Source organism: Manis javanica, chromosome 9 (genome assembly GCF_040802235.1).
Source record: "Manis javanica isolate MJ-LG chromosome 9, MJ_LKY, whole genome shotgun sequence".
NCBI classification, from domain to species: domain Eukaryota; kingdom Metazoa; phylum Chordata; class Mammalia; order Pholidota; family Manidae; genus Manis; species Manis javanica.
Genome location: NC_133164.1, coordinates 123336343 through 123355903, shown reverse-complemented (window position 1 = coordinate 123355903; position 19561 = coordinate 123336343). Strand labels below are relative to the sequence as shown.

Here is a 19561-nt window from a genome sequence, read left to right as displayed (position 1 = left end):
ATAAAAAAAACAGAAAGAGACTCATAAACACAAAGAATAGGCTGGTAGTTACCCTAGGGGATGGGGTTGGAGGATGGGTGAAAAAGGTGGAGGAGATAAGGAGATACAAACTTCCAATTATAAAATAAATCACAGCGATGAAAACCACAGCACAGGGAACACAGTCAGTGGCATCGGATGGCAGCACACCTATCATGGTGGCGTGTATTACTGTCAGATCCCTGTGTTGTACACCTGAAACTATATAACATTGTATGTCAACTATACTTCAATAAAAAAAATAATAATATGCAGAGTGTGATCCAATTTTTCTAAAACTCCTTCTTCCCTCCAGACCTTGTTTCCATCCTGTTTATATTTATATCCGGTGGAAGATGTCTAGAATGGTATTTAGAATGGCTATTTTTTATTAATGAAATTCTTGATGAATCTTTTCCTCTTTATGACTTCTTGTAGTAATTTTCTGTCACTTCTACCAAAAAAGAGGAATTTATTCTTTTCAAAAATAGAGAAAAAGAAAGAAGCGTAAGAGTGAGTAGAGGAGGTGAGAGTCAGGACCCAGGCGTCAGTTCCCCCCACAACTCACCCATGTTGCCGTGACAGCTCCCATAAAAATGAAACTCACTTAATTTGATGACTCTGCATGTGTCCCCACACTTCAGAAAATGCCTTACAACACGGCGTGATTACACTCTGAAAACAGTTACTCATACATAAGAACACTTTGAGGAACATATTTAATTTCCATTTCAAGAAAACTGGTCCAAATCACAAAATGCAGCTACATTTCATGCAGAACACAGAGGTAGGATGATTTAAAATAACTACATTTGGTACTGAGTGGATTAATATAGGCTCTTAATTTTTGGTTTTTGGTCTTATAAATTTACTGGTACTCATGTTAAGTGTGTACATGATATTCATGCTGAGTTTATACAAGATGAGATAAACTGTAGAGAAACGAAGTTTACAGAACAGTTATAACAGCATCTGGTATACTGAGATCCATGCTCGGCATTATTTATACCGCAGTATCTAGATAATGATATTAGTAAAATAAAACTACAATGTACGTAAGTTGTCTTATCCATACTATTGTATCATCAGGAGATATTGAATTGGAAGGTTTAAGCACAGAGTACATTGCATTCATCTCTTGGAGATAATAATGTAGTTAAAAATCCAGTCACACAAATAAACAGGCACATGCTTAAACGTTGAGCTAAAAAATTCCTATGTGATGATTCTGAATATTTATTTACTCCTCTATATTTTGAGTGAACAAGATGAATGTGCAGGTGCTCTTTGCCACCAAGTTATTTTGTTTTATTCTTTTGAAGGAAAAATTATGATCATCTCTGAAATCCTTACATGTAAGTTATCAAACCCCTTCACAGTCTTTAAAACTTACACATTTCTGCAGCTAACAGCTAAACAGATATTTATGAATCCGCTTAATGTAAACAATGAAAATATAAATGATTTAAATCCCATATAAGCAAAAAAATTTTTCCAGAGCCACAGGCGTCTAGACTTGTTAAGGGCCGTCGACTCAACCTGAGTGTTCTCATCTCTGGCAGTGTGCTGGGAGTCCGTAAGAAAATCCAAACCAGTTAAATCGGGTAGAAGGTGTGAAAACGTGGCCCAAGGATCAACAGCATCGATATTGCCAAACAGCTTGTGAGAAGCGCAGATCTGGGGACTCCACCCAAATTGTGCCAAGTCAGAAATTCTGGAGGTGAGTCAAGCAATCTGTGTCCTAACAGGCCCATCAGGAGAGTCCCAGGCACAGCAGAGTCTGTGAACTGGGCTCCAAGTTCAGGCCGGAGCATCAGAACCTTCTGGAGAATTCCCAGCTTGCTCCGACAGGTAGGCGACAGCACCAAAGGCAGCATTTCCACCAGCCACTTAACCGCCAGAACCGGACCAGACCGCAGAGCCCATCCTGCCGTGCGCAGCTCTCCTCCTCACTGAGGTGGACACAACGCAGGAAGTTCAAGGATCGGGCCAACAATTCTCAAGAAAACTTTGGATTTCTATCCCTCAAGATCAAAACTTCAACCTCTGTGAAATAAAAGGTAGAAGACGTGATTCTTAGAAAACCCCTCTATGGAAAATAATATTTGTGTATCCATTTCTGGCTTGTAAGTACCCCTAAATTATAATCTGATTTAATTTCAAGACAATTATTAAGTTAATTCTTATCCATGCTGACCCTATTTTGAGACTATCTCAAAATGCAGGAGCCGCTCATTAACTCAGTGCCCCCTTTGTGTGGCCAGTGGGCCGATACAGGTAAATAAAGCACAAATAGCTGAAGAAACAACTGAATCACCTTATGGTAGTGCCCTGAGCTGCCTGACTGGAATGTATTTCTTCAGCTACAGTCACATACCGGCCAACAGTCTCTTTAGGAAAAAAATGACATGCTTTCCATTTTAAACAAAATTTTCTCATAGAGTTAGGTGGCCCTGACAAAATGTGCCAAAAAAACAGCATGTTTACTGGATTTCTTTTTTCTAACAGGATGAGAGGATTTCCACCCACTTCAGCTTCCCTGTATGGCTGCTGTTTCTGGATGGAGACGGTTTGCCCCCCGTTACCTACAATAGCACATTAAGTGCAAGGTACCTATTGATAATTGTGCTTCTGATTCTTTTGCAGGGTTGTTCTGTGCCCCAAAGCCCTCACCTGAATCTCTTCTTCTCTCCTGACTGACCAGGAAGCCTGGCGCAGGCATCAGGAGGCGCCCGTGCACCTGTCCAACCTCCCTGGAGAAGTGGGCGCCGTTGGTGGCTGGGGGCCTGGCAAGACGTGTCCTTCGCAGCCTGGAGCACGTCCACGAGGGCCGTCGCAGCCGCCATCAGGTCCAGCCTCATGATCCTCCGTCCCCCTAGGTGTGACCTTGCAGAAGGCACGAGGCGTGCCGGCCACTGCTGAAAAACTAGCTGGGGCACGCACGGCACCACCAGGGCCGGCACCCCATAGAGGCCCTCAGGATGCAGCATGCCGTGGGCCCCTCTACCCTGCAGATCTCTGAGGGCCTGGGTCCCTTGTGAAAGCAATCTGCTCTAAAGCTGCATTTCTGACACCTCTCTGTCCAAAGGAGAGGTATTTATAGGATGACAAGGAAAAAGTCTTTGGTCTGACCAGAAAATGAAGATGTGGGAGATGTGGAGATCAAGGATCAAGCCATTCGCAAGCAGTCAACAGTGACAAAATCTGGAAGATCTCAAGTATAGTCATGGGATGGGCCTTAAGGAAGGGGCAGGGAACAGTAAAGGACAAGCATTTGGGTACTAGAAATGGTGAATGAAGAGTGGACAGAAAATCCGACACAAACAATGGATATGTTCCACAGATCCATTTTTTTGAACTACCTTCAGTGAAATATTACATGGAAATGCAAAGGCCAACTGAAGCCGAACCCTCTGGCTGAACAGAAGGGGAGGGGCCTGGAGCTGCTCCCCAGGCTGGGCCCCGGCCTCCGTCACCGATCTGTGTCTCCGCAAGCTGGGGAACTCCGAGCAACAGGCTCTAGGCACCCAGCCAGATCATGCTCTGTGATTTTCCCATCAACTCAGTGGTGCTGTGGACGTGACAGCCCACGGCACCCGGAAGCCTTCCGGGTCCCTGCTGGCATCCACTCCAGAAGCTGAGATATCACGTATTTACTGCAAGCAGTTCTTTCTGACCTTGATGAAGCCTCACTTCACTTTCCCCACCTGCAGCACAGGCTGTGGTGCCCCGTGCCGTGTGCCCCCTGCCACACAGACACAAACGCAGCCTTCCCCACCTCCCTGGGCTTGGGCGCCCACCCTGCACTCACTCTACTGCCTGCCATGCTGTGAAGTGCAGTGGACGTGTCCACTTGGGCACAGTACATTCTTCACCAGTCCTACCAGACAACTGCCCTTTACCCGCTCTATGCCGCGTTTGTGTGACTGCCCAAAATAAGTTCACCGAACGGGGGAAGAAGAGCTTCATACATGCACACAGGCCTTCAGAACATAAATAGTTCCAGTTTTAATCATCAACAGCCAATCTTGAATTAAGGTGCTGCAGTGCATGGGGGTCACAGAAAACACATAGAACATGAAATGCAGTCCAGCTCAAAGGGCACCTTGTGCATCACCACCACTAAGAGGCTGAAGAGATGGAAAGGCGGACGCTGGACCCCATCTGCCCCAGTGCCCTTGACTTCTCTAACTGCTGAAACGGTGGAGTTATATATATCTCAAGATATCCAGAAACAATGAGGCTTCCACCCCAAAAGTAGCATCAAAACCTTTGCTAGAGGATCAGCCCTTCCTCCCATGGTCTAAAGGGCAAACTCAGCCAATATGAAAAGAGAGAGACAAAGTCCCAATGTGTCCATGTGTCCCAAAGCTCAGAGCTTACTCAGCACCTTCCCTTCCCAGCCGCCACGCACCAGGATGGCCCCTCCTGCAGACGCTGCCCCCAGGACAGAACCCGTGTCCTCAGAAGCAGGTGACCAAGGGCCAGTGGGAGTCATGGGGAGCGTGTCCTGGGGCCAGCGGAGGGCAAAGGCCCAGGGCCTGCCACCACTTCCAAAGGTCTCGCCAAATCGAAAAGATGCGCCCACCTCAGAATCCCAGGACAGCAGTCACAGTTGGCAGTGGACCTGCCGTGCTAGGGAGAGAGGCGGCCATTCAGAATCTGTGGCGTTTCACAGGTAAACAAACAGAACATCCTGCCGAATGCGTCATGACACACAGCACACGCTCCGTACAGAGCTCACCCCCAGGGGTGCAGCCCACACGCAAGGGCTGCAGGCATTTTAAGTTGTTCTTCGGGCTCAACTCTTCCACTTCTAAAAGACAAAATACCAAAATACAGTGTAAATTAAAATCAGATATAATTACCATTTTGTAATCTTTTCTTTCCAAGACAACCAGTAACTCAGCATTTTAGGCCACCTACACTTACTAATTTTCTTTTTTTTTAAATAAACATGTCATTAATATCTACTTGAAAAATAACCTAATATGCATCATTTTTTAATGGCCAAGAAGAATATGATTACCTTCAATAGAAAGTTACTTACAAATTTAAAACCTGAGGGATATTTGCAACCAGTGTAGATCAAAATTTACAAATTTTAGATGATTAAGTTTCCAAAGGAAATAGCCACCCTGATATATTTACCCACTTTACATGACTACATCGTTCATGGACATGTATTTAACAGACCCTTTTAAGCAAGAACATGGTGAAGCTGGAGAGCACATTATTTTACTCAGCAGGTAATGTTGCCTCAGCAACCATTTCGGGACTTACAGGATTCTAGGGCCTCTGTGGGAAGGAATTGGAGGCTCGGATAAATTAGCCTCTGCTGCTCAGAAGCAGGCCATCCTCGGGTTTCAGTTAACGTATTGAGATTATTGCTGCTCTGTGTCAATGTGTCTGAGACACTGAGCAAATGCAATCAGCTATAATGTCACAATTTAAAGTTGAGTCACAAGAAGCTTTTAGCCTGGCACGACTCAGGCACTTGAGCAGCCATCACCCCTCTCCACTCCACCTCATAATGCCTGAGCTGAAGGAGGACTTGCAGTGTGTAAATAGCAGAGAGAGGAACTCGGGTAAAAGCAAGTTATGATAGAGGCACAAGAGGTTGGGGGTCAGGGAGAGAAGGAAGTGATGGTTCTTCTCCCAATGTGTGCAGTAGAACAATCTCATTAAATGCAAAAACCTCATCTAAAATATTCAGAATATGGTCCCATTGCTGAGCACACCCCTAGTCACAGGAGCAGAAGGAACCGATTCAAGATCTCTCCCAGGGGACACAGACAAGGGAGACTTTCCAACCACATCACTGTATCCATCCGCACCCAGGGGGCAACTTGTCGCTTATCCGTATGAAAGAGCAAGCACTTCAGCTCCTCAAATATTCCAGAGCCTGTCTGCCTGCATGAAAGCAAAAAGCCCAGAAAAATAGCAGCTGCCTTGGGGTGCGGAGGCAGCCAAGCCTAAGGGAGAAGTCTCTTTGAAGTTAACTGAAATACATGGTGTTCAAACAGCCTGACTCCAAAAGCAAACAGTGTTTCTCCTTCATTCCGGCTGCTGGAAGAAAAAGCACGTGTCTGGGAGGCCCTCTTTGTTTGATGAAGAAGAGAAGGCACCTCTGAGTTGGCTGCGTTATTCATCTGTTAGGGAATCAGCCTCCCAGAAGACAGCTGCGTGGCCAAGCAAGGCACTCCTCAGACTTGCAGGGTGGCTGAAGCCCACTACAAGTCCTTGGGGAGCTCTTCTGCCAGGGAACTTCTTGCAGACCTTTGCGGGACATAGACGAGCATCAGTATCGGACCGGCTATAAAAGGAGACCATTGGACGGGAGCTCTGAATAAGAGGAACTGAATAAAATGACGACGGGCAGGAAGAATAGCCTCTCCAACCATCAGCCAAAGTGGTTCACATCCACGCTCAGCAAGTTTGGAGTTCCAGAGTTCTGTATGTTTTGGGGGCTATGTCTATAGCTTCCGTCAGGCCACAGCCACCGGGAGGGACCACAGGAACCCTGAGGAAGCACATCTCTACATGATTCTTAGCAAATAGCAGTATTAGCTGCTGTAGTTTGTAATACTCTCACACATGTGTGCAGGAATCAGAAAAGGAAAGCAAGGACATTAGCTGGTGCAGGACATTACTGTCACCGGTGCAGTCCCAGGCAGCCAGGAGGCACCTGCTCACACAGCCACGTAGTTCGTGCACAGCGAAGTGCTGGTGTTGGCAGTGGTAACCCCATGTCCCACAGAGCACATGAAGTGTTGTTCTCAGGATAAAATGTTTCTGCTGCTATATCCAAATAAAGTGCATAAACGTTTCCATGCAAGGGATGTGTGCTTGTCTTTAAAATACTCACATACACCTACACATACACACACCTTCTTCCCCTGCCACCAAACAGAAAAGCTCATGCCTTCCCAAACTGTCTAACAACTTTCTCCTGCTTGGTCCAGAAAGTCATTTGAACTGTTGCAAATGTAAACACTGCTTGCCAGAGGAATATGATTACTGAAAATAAATTGATGCACTGCAGAAGTTAGCATGCAAATCCTTAAATCGAGTTTGTTTTTTGAGCTAAAATTTGATAGTTCATATAGCATCTTGATGTGACCCTGGTCTACATTACATGAAATCCTTTTTCAAAAAAATTTTGCTTTTGTATCTCCCTAAAATGTATGGAAGTCTTGCAGTCTGAAATCTACTTTTCTAATATAGGATAATTTAATCTTCTCATCCCATTTTCTCATTGTAAACATGAATAAATATGAAATTGCCATGAAAACTACATTTGAAATTCAAGTCATGATGATTTTAACCTCGAATTAACATTCCCAGAGGGAGTAATATTTGGGATAAATGTGCATCTAACATGATTACAAATGTAAGGAGAAAAGCATTTGTGCAACATCTGCATGAATATCCATTTGCAAGGTGTGTCTTCTTCAAACATTATCCGAGCCAAATGCTCGATACACTTTCCCCGTGTGGCCTGACCATTACCTCATGTGACTTAACTGGGTTCTGGTGAGCCTTTGGCACCATAGAAATCACTTTCTACTCGTCATCCTCAGTGACATACAGCTAATACTTTGGCCAAGTATGTATATGACATTCTAACAGCCAGTTCATCCTCAAAACCTTGTTCTCAGCTTCCGCTACTGGGATAGTCACACTTGGAACTTTGCCCTGATTTTTTTAGTTAACAAAGCCTAAGTTCACAGAATAGATTTTAACCGGCAGTGCTAAGGGCGGCAGCCTGGAGGGACTGACACAGCACCTGTTGGCCTCCTGAGATAAACCTCATGGACCTCAGGACCACAGACAGATGCAGCACATCATCAGAAACCCTGAAATACGACCTGTGCAAATAAAATTATTTGAGAAAAGTACTATTCCCATCTGAAAGATGCGTCTCTGTATAAATGGCCACACAAAAACCAAATTCAAGTAAAATTTTCATTGTGTGCCCATTATCACACTTCAAAACATGTAGCTTTAATATTACCTCTTCTCTTAAAATCGAAGAATCAAAGCATGAATGTTTTTTCTAAATAAATTTGCTTCAAAATGTAGATCACAAATATTCCTGGCTGTATTTTGAGGATGTTCCTTATTCCTTATTCTCTGAAGAATTGAACATATCCATGGAATTCTATTACACCTTTCTTTAGAGTTATAAAACTACAAAGCATTTTCTTTTGTTTTCATAGAATTTATAAATAAAATTTAGGGATAATCTTCACCAGACATAGAGATTTCCTAAATGGATCAAAGTTCTTTTTAACACAGATGAAACTGAACCAAGATAATATGAACTGTTGCTAGGATGGCAGGTGGCAGCCTTGCTCACTATCTCATTTCCCTTTCTCGTGTCTCTGGCCCCACGTTCAGAGGCTCTGCCATCGAGCTCTCTGCTCCACCCTTTTCACACATGAGTACAGTTGGTTGATGACGGGGCATCTATTCGGCTTTTATTTCCTTTAACCTCACTAAGAGGTGATTCCCTGTGAAGGTCACACTTGAACACTTGCTTATAGGCCTTCCTGAAGTTCTCTGAGAGAAATGCGTAAATGATGGGGTTCACGGAGGAATTGCTGTATGCCAGGCAGTGCGCAGTGACTCTGAAGAGGAAGGTGGCGGGGGTCAGCGGGAAGACCCCAAACTCAGCCCAGAGGTGGATGACGTGGTGCGGCAGCCAGGAGACACCAAAGACCACGACCACCACCAGCACGGTCTGCGCCGTCTGCAGGGAGAAAGACGCCCATCAGCGACAATAGGACAACATGCAGCATCCCAGGCACGCCCGAAGCTAATATCAGCATATTCTCATGGGGTCAAAGAGACAGCACATCTGCTTCAAGCATCACCTTTACTTGGTATAATAGCTCTGTTCAAAACATCAGGACCTGCCATGACCTACTATAGGACGGATTTGATCATCACGTGAAGCGCGTGGGGATTATGGCAGGTGAATTCTGCGCTGTGGAAATAGAAATGCATAGAGATGAACGCTCTGCCCTTCACGCCTGCAGTGTGCCTGAACATGCCCTGCTTGCCCCTTGCCTGCAGGCTCAGAATCAAATAGCCTCTCTTTTTGACTCGCTCAGGTTGCAACGTTTTAAAGAGTGTGTTTGAACTGCTAGAGGGAGACGTGAAGCTGAAACCACTGGCCATTACCGCACGTCTCAGACAAGGAAAGCAAAAAGTACACATGTCCCCTTATCCGACGTGGCAATGCAGCAGGAGGTTAAGCTGCTGGCCCATCTCCCTTCCCTTCTATACAGAAATAGTCCTGGTAAAATAATGATCAGGGGAGGAACCGGGAGGAGAGAAGAGCAGAGAAGATGAGAGTGAGACAACCCCCGAGGCTCACACATCTCATGTCCACGATGCAGAGATCCGTTTACATGCAAAGCCTTCTGTGTGCAAAGCGGGGCCATCACAGAGGGCAGCCATGCCTCCACACTGCTACAGGGCCATTCCCACACCCCCAAATGACCTTTCTGTTCCTTCCCATGAATCAGATTGACTCCTAGTATTAGAGAAAACAATGTCCAGAACGCCAGCTCTTCAGGACTGATGTTAGGTAACACACCACAGCATAAGAAGACCATCAAAGAGACAGGATGGAAGGCAGGAAGCTTCTCACCAGCTGGAAGCAGAGAGGGTTGGGGTGAGGTGGGGACTGTTCAGGAGGGCCAGGACCTGAGGGTGCAGCTAGCCAACAAAAGGCACCAGGGCCAGTGCAAAAGCCCAAAACTGACAGTAACCACGGACAGGTTGTACAACCTTTGAAAAACAACACAAAGGCCCTCAACCCTGACTTCCTGGTCTGCAGAGAGGATGACCCCAAGATATGGTTCCCTGATTGCCTTGTCCATCCAAGCATGTAAAGCAAGTCAGGCATCGCCGTGGCGACAGGCTGTCATAAGGCGGTGGGGTAACATGGAGCTGCTCTGCCCACCCAAAAGCAAACAAACCACCCACTCATGTACGAGGGAAGCACCTGCCATCAACCCCTTTCTCTGCTAGCCTGTGAGATCCCATTCCCAGGTGATATATCAAAACAATCAGGACACGATTACACCTACAAATAAAACAGAAAACATCATCTTTTCTTCGAAGACAATAAGAACATCTACTTTGCAAAATGAATACCCCTGGATATTCCGTTTCATAGCGTCTGTTAGGAAAATGTTACCGAATACCAAATTTAGGGCAGAAATAGACCACAGCAGCTTACTGCCAAGCCCACAAGACCCACAGCAGTATGGGATGTTTCCTAGGTAGTATTTGCTACTATGAGTGTTTGTAGTTCATTCAAAATTTACCTTTCTATTTTTAGTGACTCTACCTGTCTCACAGCCATGAACAAGCCTCTTTTACTTGGGCTACCTGGAGCTTTGAAATGTGAATGGGTTAACAGACAGTAAAAATATCGGGAAAGAATACTTACCAGGGACTCACATGAACTACAACATTTACCTAAGGCTCTCCCCTAAGTTCCGTAGAGCACTTGTCAGCCCTGACTGTGCTGCCAGCTAAGCACCTCCCAGGATTTAGTACTTTCTCCCTGTTCATGGAGCGCACGGGCCCCCCGGTGCTGACCTTCTCTTGGTGGTTCTGCAAGTCGACGCCCTGCACACAGGCTCCGGCTTCCACTGAGTCCTGCACTGTGGGCTGACCTGGGTCAACGCGTCATGCGGGTGGCTGAAGACAGAAGCTGGCTTTTTCCTTCTGTCTCCCTTGCGCGGATGCTCCCAGGCCTCCAGGGCTGGGGAGTCAAGATGACGGGAGTTGACAGAGGAAAGAAGCCCATCCCTGGCTCAGCAGAGGCCTTGCTCACTCAAGCCTGCCTCCCACCAACACAGAGAACTGTGTACCTAGAATAAGCTGGCTCCAAGTTAAAAGATCTGGTCGAAATAATATGTTGTACAAATCCCCAACCTGGGACTGAGGCAGACCAGCACCCAGGACAGCGCTTGGCCAAACTTCATCCAGACTTCAACCCCATGGCCCCTTGCAGTTGGCCATAGTTATTAGGGGCTGATCCAGGAATCTGCCTTTCTAAAGAGCTTAACTGGTGTTGAAGAACCACTGATGAATCACCTAAAAGCCACAACAGAAGCAAATTATCTTACCCACCCCAAAATGAAGGCTAAGTGTTCTCTCAATACTGACGGTGCTCACGGCTGCACCAGGCTCTTCCCACAGACTTGGAGGAGATGTTGCCCTTTCCCGCTCCGATGCCAGAATCCCCCTTGAGATGCCCCCAAGAGAGCCCTCTGCGGAGAATGTGGCGGATTCGTTTTTCATTTCCTCTACTATTATTTGCCTCGATCGGAGATGGAGTCACCCTCAGCATCTCTACACACCCAGTGTCCCTTTGTCCACAGAATCAAATGCTATCTTTGATAGAGAAAACGTCACTGGGTAAAGTCATGCACCAGATCTCTAATTTTATAATACTTGACATTGGGTCCTTGATCAGTCTGGTTTCTTTTCATTCCTCGTGCTGAAAGCATCTGAAAAATATTCACCTCTTTCTTCCTATGAAATGCTCTTTTTCAGGTCATCTGAGATGTCTGTTCTTTCTTCAAAGAATTTTACTCACAATGTGTCTAATGGAACTTGGCTGGAAAGAAAAAGTGACTAAAGGATGAGAATAATAAGAAACATTTGTAATTTGTGTAGATGACGGCCAAAAAGCTCTGACCTGCTCTGAGCCAGAGGGGGGTGCCAAGAAGCCGCCCTGAAAGGACCCAGGGGTTGACAGGGCATCACGAGGGCCTCTCACGTGGCTTCCTCTTAGCAGTAACCCTCCAGTGTAGATGCCTATCCCACTCTGTGAAGTCTTCCAGAGTTATTTCAGCATATTGGTTTAGTATTCCACTGGCCTTGTGCCAGCATTTCTTCATGTCTAGCACAGCCTGAGTAAGGCACTCAGCCGACCGCAGGGTCTGTGCCGGTACAACTGCTTCTGCGGCGGAGATCCGGGCCTGCCGTGTTTGCCTCCAGACACACAGGCTGACCGCCCGGCACTCTCTGCACGAAGGCCTGCCTCTCTACCCATGACCGCGGTGGGCCTGACCAGGGAGTGCCCGCGTGGAGCACACAGCTCACGGAAAGAGAAAGGTTCCTGGCCAATGGGAAGAGGAGCTGGAAACAAATGAAGTTTTAATGAGCAAACTGTCAAAATCCACATCACGTCTGTCCACCACCTACCAGACTGAATACCTGTACGGGCACCACTCCTCTGTGCCAAGACCTGGGAGTGCCCGCAGTGGGCTGATCCGGGCTCTGCCCTCAGGCGTGTGCAGCCACCCTCGCTCCATCCTAGCCCCACCCCGCCCCCTGCCTCCCCAGGGCCTCCTCCCCTCCCCCGCTCCTCTCTTTAGCTGTTTCTTAGGCACAGGTGCACACACACGCCCCACCCCCAGCATCACACTTGATTTGTTCTCTGCAAACAAGGAGGCAATTAAATATATCAAAAGAGCTGTGACATCTGTTCAGTGGCCATTATGGTCAGAAGCTGTGCAAATGGAGGAAATCTTCCCTCCCCAAAATGCTAAAACCGTGTCCTATGTTAGGAAAGACTGCATGCACACAGCATGTACAACGTAACTGCCCACATATGTAATATCCATGCATATACAGATCTACATACATGTCCATACACACAGACATCTCTAAAACCAAAATTGATTAAACACTTATCTTTAGATCTTTTTACTGTAAAACAGAAGTTTTTCTAGTCATTTGCTGTAAGACCTATTTTCATTCTTTTAATTACTTTGTTATTCTCTGGGACTTTCATAAATTGTATCCAATACTTTGCAGATACAGAGATCAAACTAGCTGTTGCACACAAGTACAGCCCAGCCAGTTGAGATGTTCTATTTCATTCTTTCTTATAAACATAGACTCTTTTGCAACAATAATAAGCAGGTAACATGTGCCAGTGGCACCACCTTATGACAGTTCAGCAAGCCCCCTCCCTCCCAGGGACATTAACCTCTTCCTGCCCTGACTCCAGACGCTGGGCTCGGGGAAGAATACTTGTCTCCCCCGCCTCGCGGCAGTGCTGGCTTTCAGACGGAGCCGGGTCCTCTTAGAATCCCGTGGGTCCGCTCCGTCCTATCCCAGGGTAGGCATAAATAACTGTCCTAGGGGAAATTATAGACAACCCTTAATGGAGTTAAATGAATCATTTTCTTGGAGATGAGAAATGTGCTGTTTAACCAACTGTCTACAATTCCTTTTCACCAACTTTGGGAACAGATGTGTTTTTAGCCACTTTATTATTTATAAACAAGAGAAGTCGAGAAGAGCTGAGGTTTATTTAAGTAGAATTTTTTAAAATAAATATTAAATTATAATTTCTCCAAATAATGTGCCATTGATCATAATACCTATTTAGAAGAGAAAACAAGGTATTTTGAGATGTTGTGACTAATATCTGTGGGTAAAACATCTGGTTATAATCACCTCCTCCTTAATTCATATTATTTAATAATCTCATCTTACTTTCTAAGATCAGAAATTATATAGATATTATCTGAAAAAAGAGTTAAATAATTAATCCTGATTTGTAAAACACTTTTTCCTCAAAATGCGGAAAGGAGGAGAGATAATGCTTTTCCTCTACTCAGGAGAAGCTTGTTTAAATCAGGATTTCCCTCTGGCCAGAGACATGATTGAAATGGGGGAGAATCTCCTCCCATCTTTGATTCTGTCCCCTGGGGCCAGTGTCAGCCTAGTCCCAGAGGAAGATGGAAGGGTAGCATCTGCTCCCGGGGCTTAAGAGAGAGATAATAACAATGTTCTCCTGGAAGACAAGGAAGCCGCGGCCTTCAGGAATCATTCCAGAAGGTAAATGTAGAATAAAACGACTGCTGCTCCATGCAAACTGTGGGTGTCACAGCCCCTCACTCTCTCCCTCTCAACCTAGAGCATGCCTCCTCAAAAGGCTCAGAATCCAAAGAGTGTGTGTTTCCTCACCTCCCCAGACCTCTGTCTAGGTCTTAATGCAACTCGTGGTTACCTGAGATGCCCCCCATGAGCTGGCTCCATTTCCACCTGCTTCTACGAAGTTCATTTCAAAACTTTGCACCACCGGACCTAAAGTTTACATGCACTGGGTGAATGGGAGGACAATTAGGAATAAAAATAAGCTTGACAAATATAATATGTATATATGTGAACTTTACCTTTTTCTTGGATGCTTCTGACTTCTTTGACATGTTCTTCAACTTTTTATGCAAATGATGAAGGACCTGCAAAACACAGACTAATAAGCCAGGTGGCGAGGCCCCCGCATGCATGGTCTATATGCATTGACAATTCTGGACATTCTGAAATGGTCACAGCATTATTTCCGAACCACCCAAGTGGAAACACACATAAGCTGGTAAGGTGCCACTGACTGTGAACGGCCAGCTGAACCCAGTCTCCCCACACTGAGGGAAGCGCAGGTGTGGGGCGTGGTCACAGCACCTGTGTGCCCAGGGCTCTGGGGTTTCGTACAGAAAGCCACCCCGCTACCCTGTATGCAGCCTTGCCACTGCCCGACACCTTGGTTTCCCCCACGATTCTACTTTTTAACATTTTCCAGGTCCCCACTCTACGTCAGACAGGGTGTGAGATCCTAGAACCTTGGGGAGACTAGTGCCCCCCTCCATGCAACAGCAGGGAGAGAGCAGCTGGTGAAGACCGGAAATCCGCCTGGCCCCCTGCGGCCACCGCGCTTCCCCTTGTGCCTTCTGCTGGGCATGCAGGCTGTCTGCCCACCAGCCTCCTCCCTCTGGCCCTGCCCACTGGGCTGTGCTCTCAGACCACCAGCATCTGGGGGATTCAGCCTCACCAAGGACTGGGAGACCTTGTAGCAAGGTTTTATAACGAAGGCCCCTATCAGGAAGTCTCCTCCCAGAGACCCAGGCTCCGCTCACTAGAGAAGCAGTGTTTGTCTTTTCTCACAGTGCGACACTCAGGAGAAAGGACATGAAGCGCGCGGGTCATTTATAGGAATTTGCAGCCTAAGCTTGACTCATACAACAGAGCCAGCCCTGCACACGGGGGCTGGAGTGCCTTCTCACATCCCGTCTGAGTGAAGGTCTAAGGGCGGACTAGGCTCCAGGGGACGAGGCCTTTGGTTAAGCACAGCTTGCCCAGTGAGGCTGTCCAAGAACCGGAGGCCGCCTTCTGGACTCCTGCCTCTGTCCATCACGCAGAATGGAAGCAATGTAACCACGCTGGACTCACTGCAATGGCCTGCACTGTTCAGCTGGACACAGCTCTTCTGGAGTGACCAGTTATTCACCAAGAAGGCAGGGATGTCTTGACCAGCCCCACCAGCCGTCTGCAGGTCAGCAGCCATCACAGGAGTGTGAGCTCCTGGCTCCGAATTCCCAGCCCCCCCTGAACTACTCCCCACTCCCTGCAGTGGCTTGGCAGCCCCTTCAGGGCCAGGCCTGCACCTGTCACAGTGACACCTGGGACCCTCCCGGTACACTGTCAGTGGGTCAGTTCACTGCTCTGCCTCCAGAAGTTGAGGCACAAACACTGCATGTGAAGCAAAGAGAGGAGCTTCTGCAGAGGTAAATGAGGAAGCCTTTCAAGGCGGAAGGAAAGGGCTGGGAACAGGACCCTGCCAGGAGAAGACAGGCCTTGGCCGGGGTCCTTGGGGGCAGCCCTTCCCCAGCCACTGAGCACAAGGGACAGAAGAGCAAGGCAGAGACAGCAAACAAGAATCAGAAAGAGACACCTCACCTAGGGAGGAAGCCCACCCAGAAAAGGCGAACAGTGCCTGCCTCGTGATGCTGACCAGGAGTCTCTATGCCCTCTGCCAACAGACCCAGGGCCACATCTGAATGGCCCCAAGGGCCCAAGGAAGGTTGTTGAGTGGTCAACAGAGGAAATGCCCGCGTATATTCTTCTGAGTCAAGTTTCCCTTCTGTAGACAGTACTATGAGCACATATAGATGCACTATGATGCATATAGTGATTACAGTTAATGAGGTCTTGCCGTCCAAGGAGAAAGAACGTAAGTATCATGACAGGTTGCATTTCTTTGCAAGATGACAATGGCCTGGAGGCACTTCTCCATCCTTCTGTACACTTAGGAGTGTGTGTAGTAAAACGTAACCCTGAGCCAAACTTCTGTGAGGATGTGGAGGAATTTGTGTGTGTAGGAGGCTCATGTCAAGAGTGCATCCTCATGGCAGAGAGGGTCCAGGACAACAAGGCCCTGTCAGGGAAGAGTGTGAGGGGCCAGCCCTGCACACGAACAGCCCCACAGAGGCACAGAGGGCTCTGGGGCCGTTCTCCCTGCTTCCCCAGGGAATGTCAGATACAAATAACTGTTCCCCTAAAAACTCATAAGATTTTGGAAAGCAGAAGGTGACTCTGGAATAAAATTTCCTTGTTGAGTTTAAAAAGAAAGAACAAAATGCCAATCCATAGGTGCTGTGCAGATTAAATTAGAGAGTGCACGCATCAGCCCCCCGGGGACGTACAGCCAGCTGTGTGGTACATTTTCAGAAGAATAAATGAATAAACCAGCCACTTTCCAAAGACCTAAGCTGGTCATTGCCCAAATTCCCTATCTCTATTCTATTTCTTTACATATAATTCTTTGATTCTGGCCATGCGCTCAGATAGTATCCAACACTACTACCAACCATTCAAAGAGATATAACTGCATCGATGATATGGGAGGAGGCTTGTCTTAAACATTTTTTGCTGGGAAAAATACTGTGTGAATTGAATATAAGAAATTATTGTATTTCACCTGGTTACTCACCACCCTGTAGCCACAGCCTTATCAGAAAGAATACGAGAAACAGAGAGAGATGAAGAATAAATGGTGAAAATTTCAGAATTTGGTTACAAACATGTTTTTCTAACATGACGGAACCTGGATAAAGCATGTCATGACAATGGACTTTCCCCCACGAGTCACCATCCCATGATTATTAAGCATATACTTTTAAACATAAATCAGTTGTGTTAAAAGGTTTAGGACTTTTTGACCAGTGTAGAATCTTCAAGCCCACGTGTTGCTAGTAAAGAGAACGTGAGATGGCTGCGCTCTGTCGGGCTCTGCAGGGGAAGAAGGTGGAGGCGCAGGGCGCCGCCGGCAGGGGTGTCTGCAGAGCTGGGGGCTTAGACGTGACCCGGAATCCTTTCATACTCTTTACACAGCCTTCCTGAGAAGGACTGAAACCCATTCATCCTAAACTCTCTGCAGACTCCGGAAGGGACTGTGAAGAAATACTGCTCTACTATAAAGCTAAACTTCTGGTAAGAGCCAGGTCCCCGCAGAGCGGAAAGGCTGGCCGCGCACGGCCCCCTCCATGCCGGCCGAGCGCTGGGAGGGGCCGAGCTACCCTGAGGCCCTGGGGGCGCGCAGGGCAGAGCGCTTGGCGCGGAGGACCGGCGTGAGCCGCACTCGGGGCCGTGGGCGCAAGGGCTGCGGTGGCCAGAAGGGGACGCGGCGGACTCGCCGGGCATCTCCCCGACCCCCAGCAACTTCCTCGCGGAGCCTCACACGCGCAGGCCCAAGCGGTGGAGACGAACCGCAACACGACCCGCCCAGGACGCCGCCGGGCGCGGGCGCGGGGCCGGGCTGCTGCGGGGACCCGGGAGACGGACGCCACCGGGCCCCGCCGCCCGCGCCCGCGCCCACCTTGGCGTAGCAGAAGCAGATGAGCAGGAGCGGCAGCAGGTAGCCGAAGACGAAGGTGCACACGACGTAGGCCTTCTTGTGGCGCTCGTTGGACCACTCCTCCCAGCAGAAGGTCTCGTTGCCAACCCCCCGGTGGACGAGGCGCTGGTGGTAGGCCACGGGCGAGGCCAGGGCGATGGACAGCGCCCAGATGAAGCCCATGCCCAGCAGCGCGTTGCGGGACACCCGCAGCGAGGAGCGCCGGGAGTGCACGATGGCCACGTAGCGGTCCACCGACATCGCGGCCAGAGTGAAGATGCTGACCAGCATGGAGACCGTGAAGAAGTAGTGGATGAACTTGCAGATGAAGGCGCCCAGCACCCAGGTGGGCAGCGCGTACACCGTGGCCTGGAAGGGGATGCAGAAGAGCAGGTAGGCCAGGTCGGCGACGCTCAGGTTCAGGATGAACAGGTTGGTGGTGCTGCGCGTCTTGCCCGGCTTGCTGCGCGCCAGCACGGTGATCACCAGGCTGTTGCCCAGCACGCCGAGCGCGAAGATGAGGCCGAACACCACCAGCGTGACCAAGTTCTCGACGCCGATGCCGAGGGGCGGCCGGGGCTCCGGGGCGGGGGGCTCGGGCCCGCTCGCGTTCCCCTCGCTGAGGTTCCCGGCCGCCGGCTCCATGGCCCGCGGGGGAGCCCGGGTCGCGCTGGGAAGGGGACCTGCGGGGAAGGAGGCTGCGGGGTCGCCGGGGGTCCCCAGAGCGAGCAGCCAGAGCGCAGGCTGAAAGCCTGGGCGTCCGGGATAGGCGCGCGGGCGGGGGGCCGCGCCCCCTGGCACCGACCTGCGCGGGCTCGCCCCGAGGTGGACCTTCCCGAGCGAGGCGGCGGCCCCGAGAGCGCGGGGTCCCGCTGCGCAGCCCCCGAGCCGGGAGGAGAGACCGCCCGCCCGTGCGCCGTGCAGGCGGGGGCGCCCGCGTGCGGCTGCGGGCCCGGCCCCTGCCGGCCGGCTCGCTCGCTCGGGCTCCGACTGGCACCTGTTGCTCCGGCCGCTCCTTCCCGCCGCGCTCCCGGGCCTCCGCGGGCTTCCCAGCGGCAGCAGGGCGCGCGCTCTCCCGGCGGCGGGCGGACCGGTGCTCCGCGGCTTCTCTGTGGCAACTGAGACGTCGGGAGCGCTCCGCCCGGCTGCAATCCGCGCCCCCTGGGGGCTCCCGTCCCCCGGAAGTCCCGGCGCGCGCGCGGACTGGCCGAGCCCTAATGGGCCTGGTCGCCGCCCACCTCTTCGCGGGCAGCGAGCGCGGCGGAGCTGCCTGGGTCCCGCGAGGCGGCGGCCGCCGGACGCAGCCCGGCCCCGCGGGCGAGCCGAGCACAGCGCCGCGGAGCGCGCCCCAGAGCGCGGGGCGGGAGGCGGGCGCGCAGGCCTCCTGCCCCGGCAGCGCCGTTCGGGCTTCCCTCTGGGTGGCTGCCCGTGGGAGTGCCCCCCGCCCCGGGAATAAACCCCGGGAGCTCCTGATTGGCGCCGCTGCCTGGGGCTCTGTAAAAGCCCCCATCCCGCCCCCGCCGTGCCCGCCGCCAGGGAAGAAGTGAGCAGGGAAGGAAAACGAACGGCCTGCCCGGGGTTTGTTTGCTCAACATGAAAGGGAAGGTGTCATGTGGACATCGCCCGGGCGCAGATCAGTTTCGCCTTATCCTACTCATCCGAGTGACATCAGCCCGCGCACTGACACGAAATACTTGAAAATAAAAAGAGCACGGTTAATATGGTATCCCTGTTACAAGAATACCCCACAGGAAACTGAACGTAGTATAGTGGTGTCACTCAACATTTAGTCTAAAATTTGCCAGTTCCCACTACAGAGCTGAAGCT

The 19561-nt window shown here is 49.6% G+C and overlaps 1 protein-coding gene across 3 annotated transcripts; it reads right to left on the bottom strand.

The window, feature by feature from the left end:
* Positions 1–734: 734 nt before the first annotated feature.
* Positions 735–19233, bottom strand: GALR1 (galanin receptor 1). Of its 3 annotated transcripts, XM_037007414.2 has the most exons (5): positions 17717–19233; positions 14241–14306; positions 5302–8773; positions 2692–4834; positions 735–2064 (listed from the first exon to the last, which is right to left on the bottom strand). In XM_037007414.2, the coding sequence occupies exons 1-3, from the start codon at positions 18377–18379 to the stop codon at positions 8456–8458; spliced, it is 1047 nt and encodes a 348-aa protein (XP_036863309.2). In that variant the 5' UTR covers positions 18380–19233; the 3' UTR covers positions 735–2064; positions 2692–4834; positions 5302–8455. The 3 variants fall into 3 exon arrangements, with proteins under 3 accessions (XP_036863309.2, XP_036863308.2, XP_073069351.1); XM_037007413.2 differs by having other exon boundaries at positions 2692–8773; XM_073213250.1 differs by lacking the exons at positions 735–2064; positions 2692–4834; positions 5302–8773 and adding an exon at positions 13985–14151.
* Between the last annotated feature and the right edge of the window lie 328 nt (positions 19234–19561).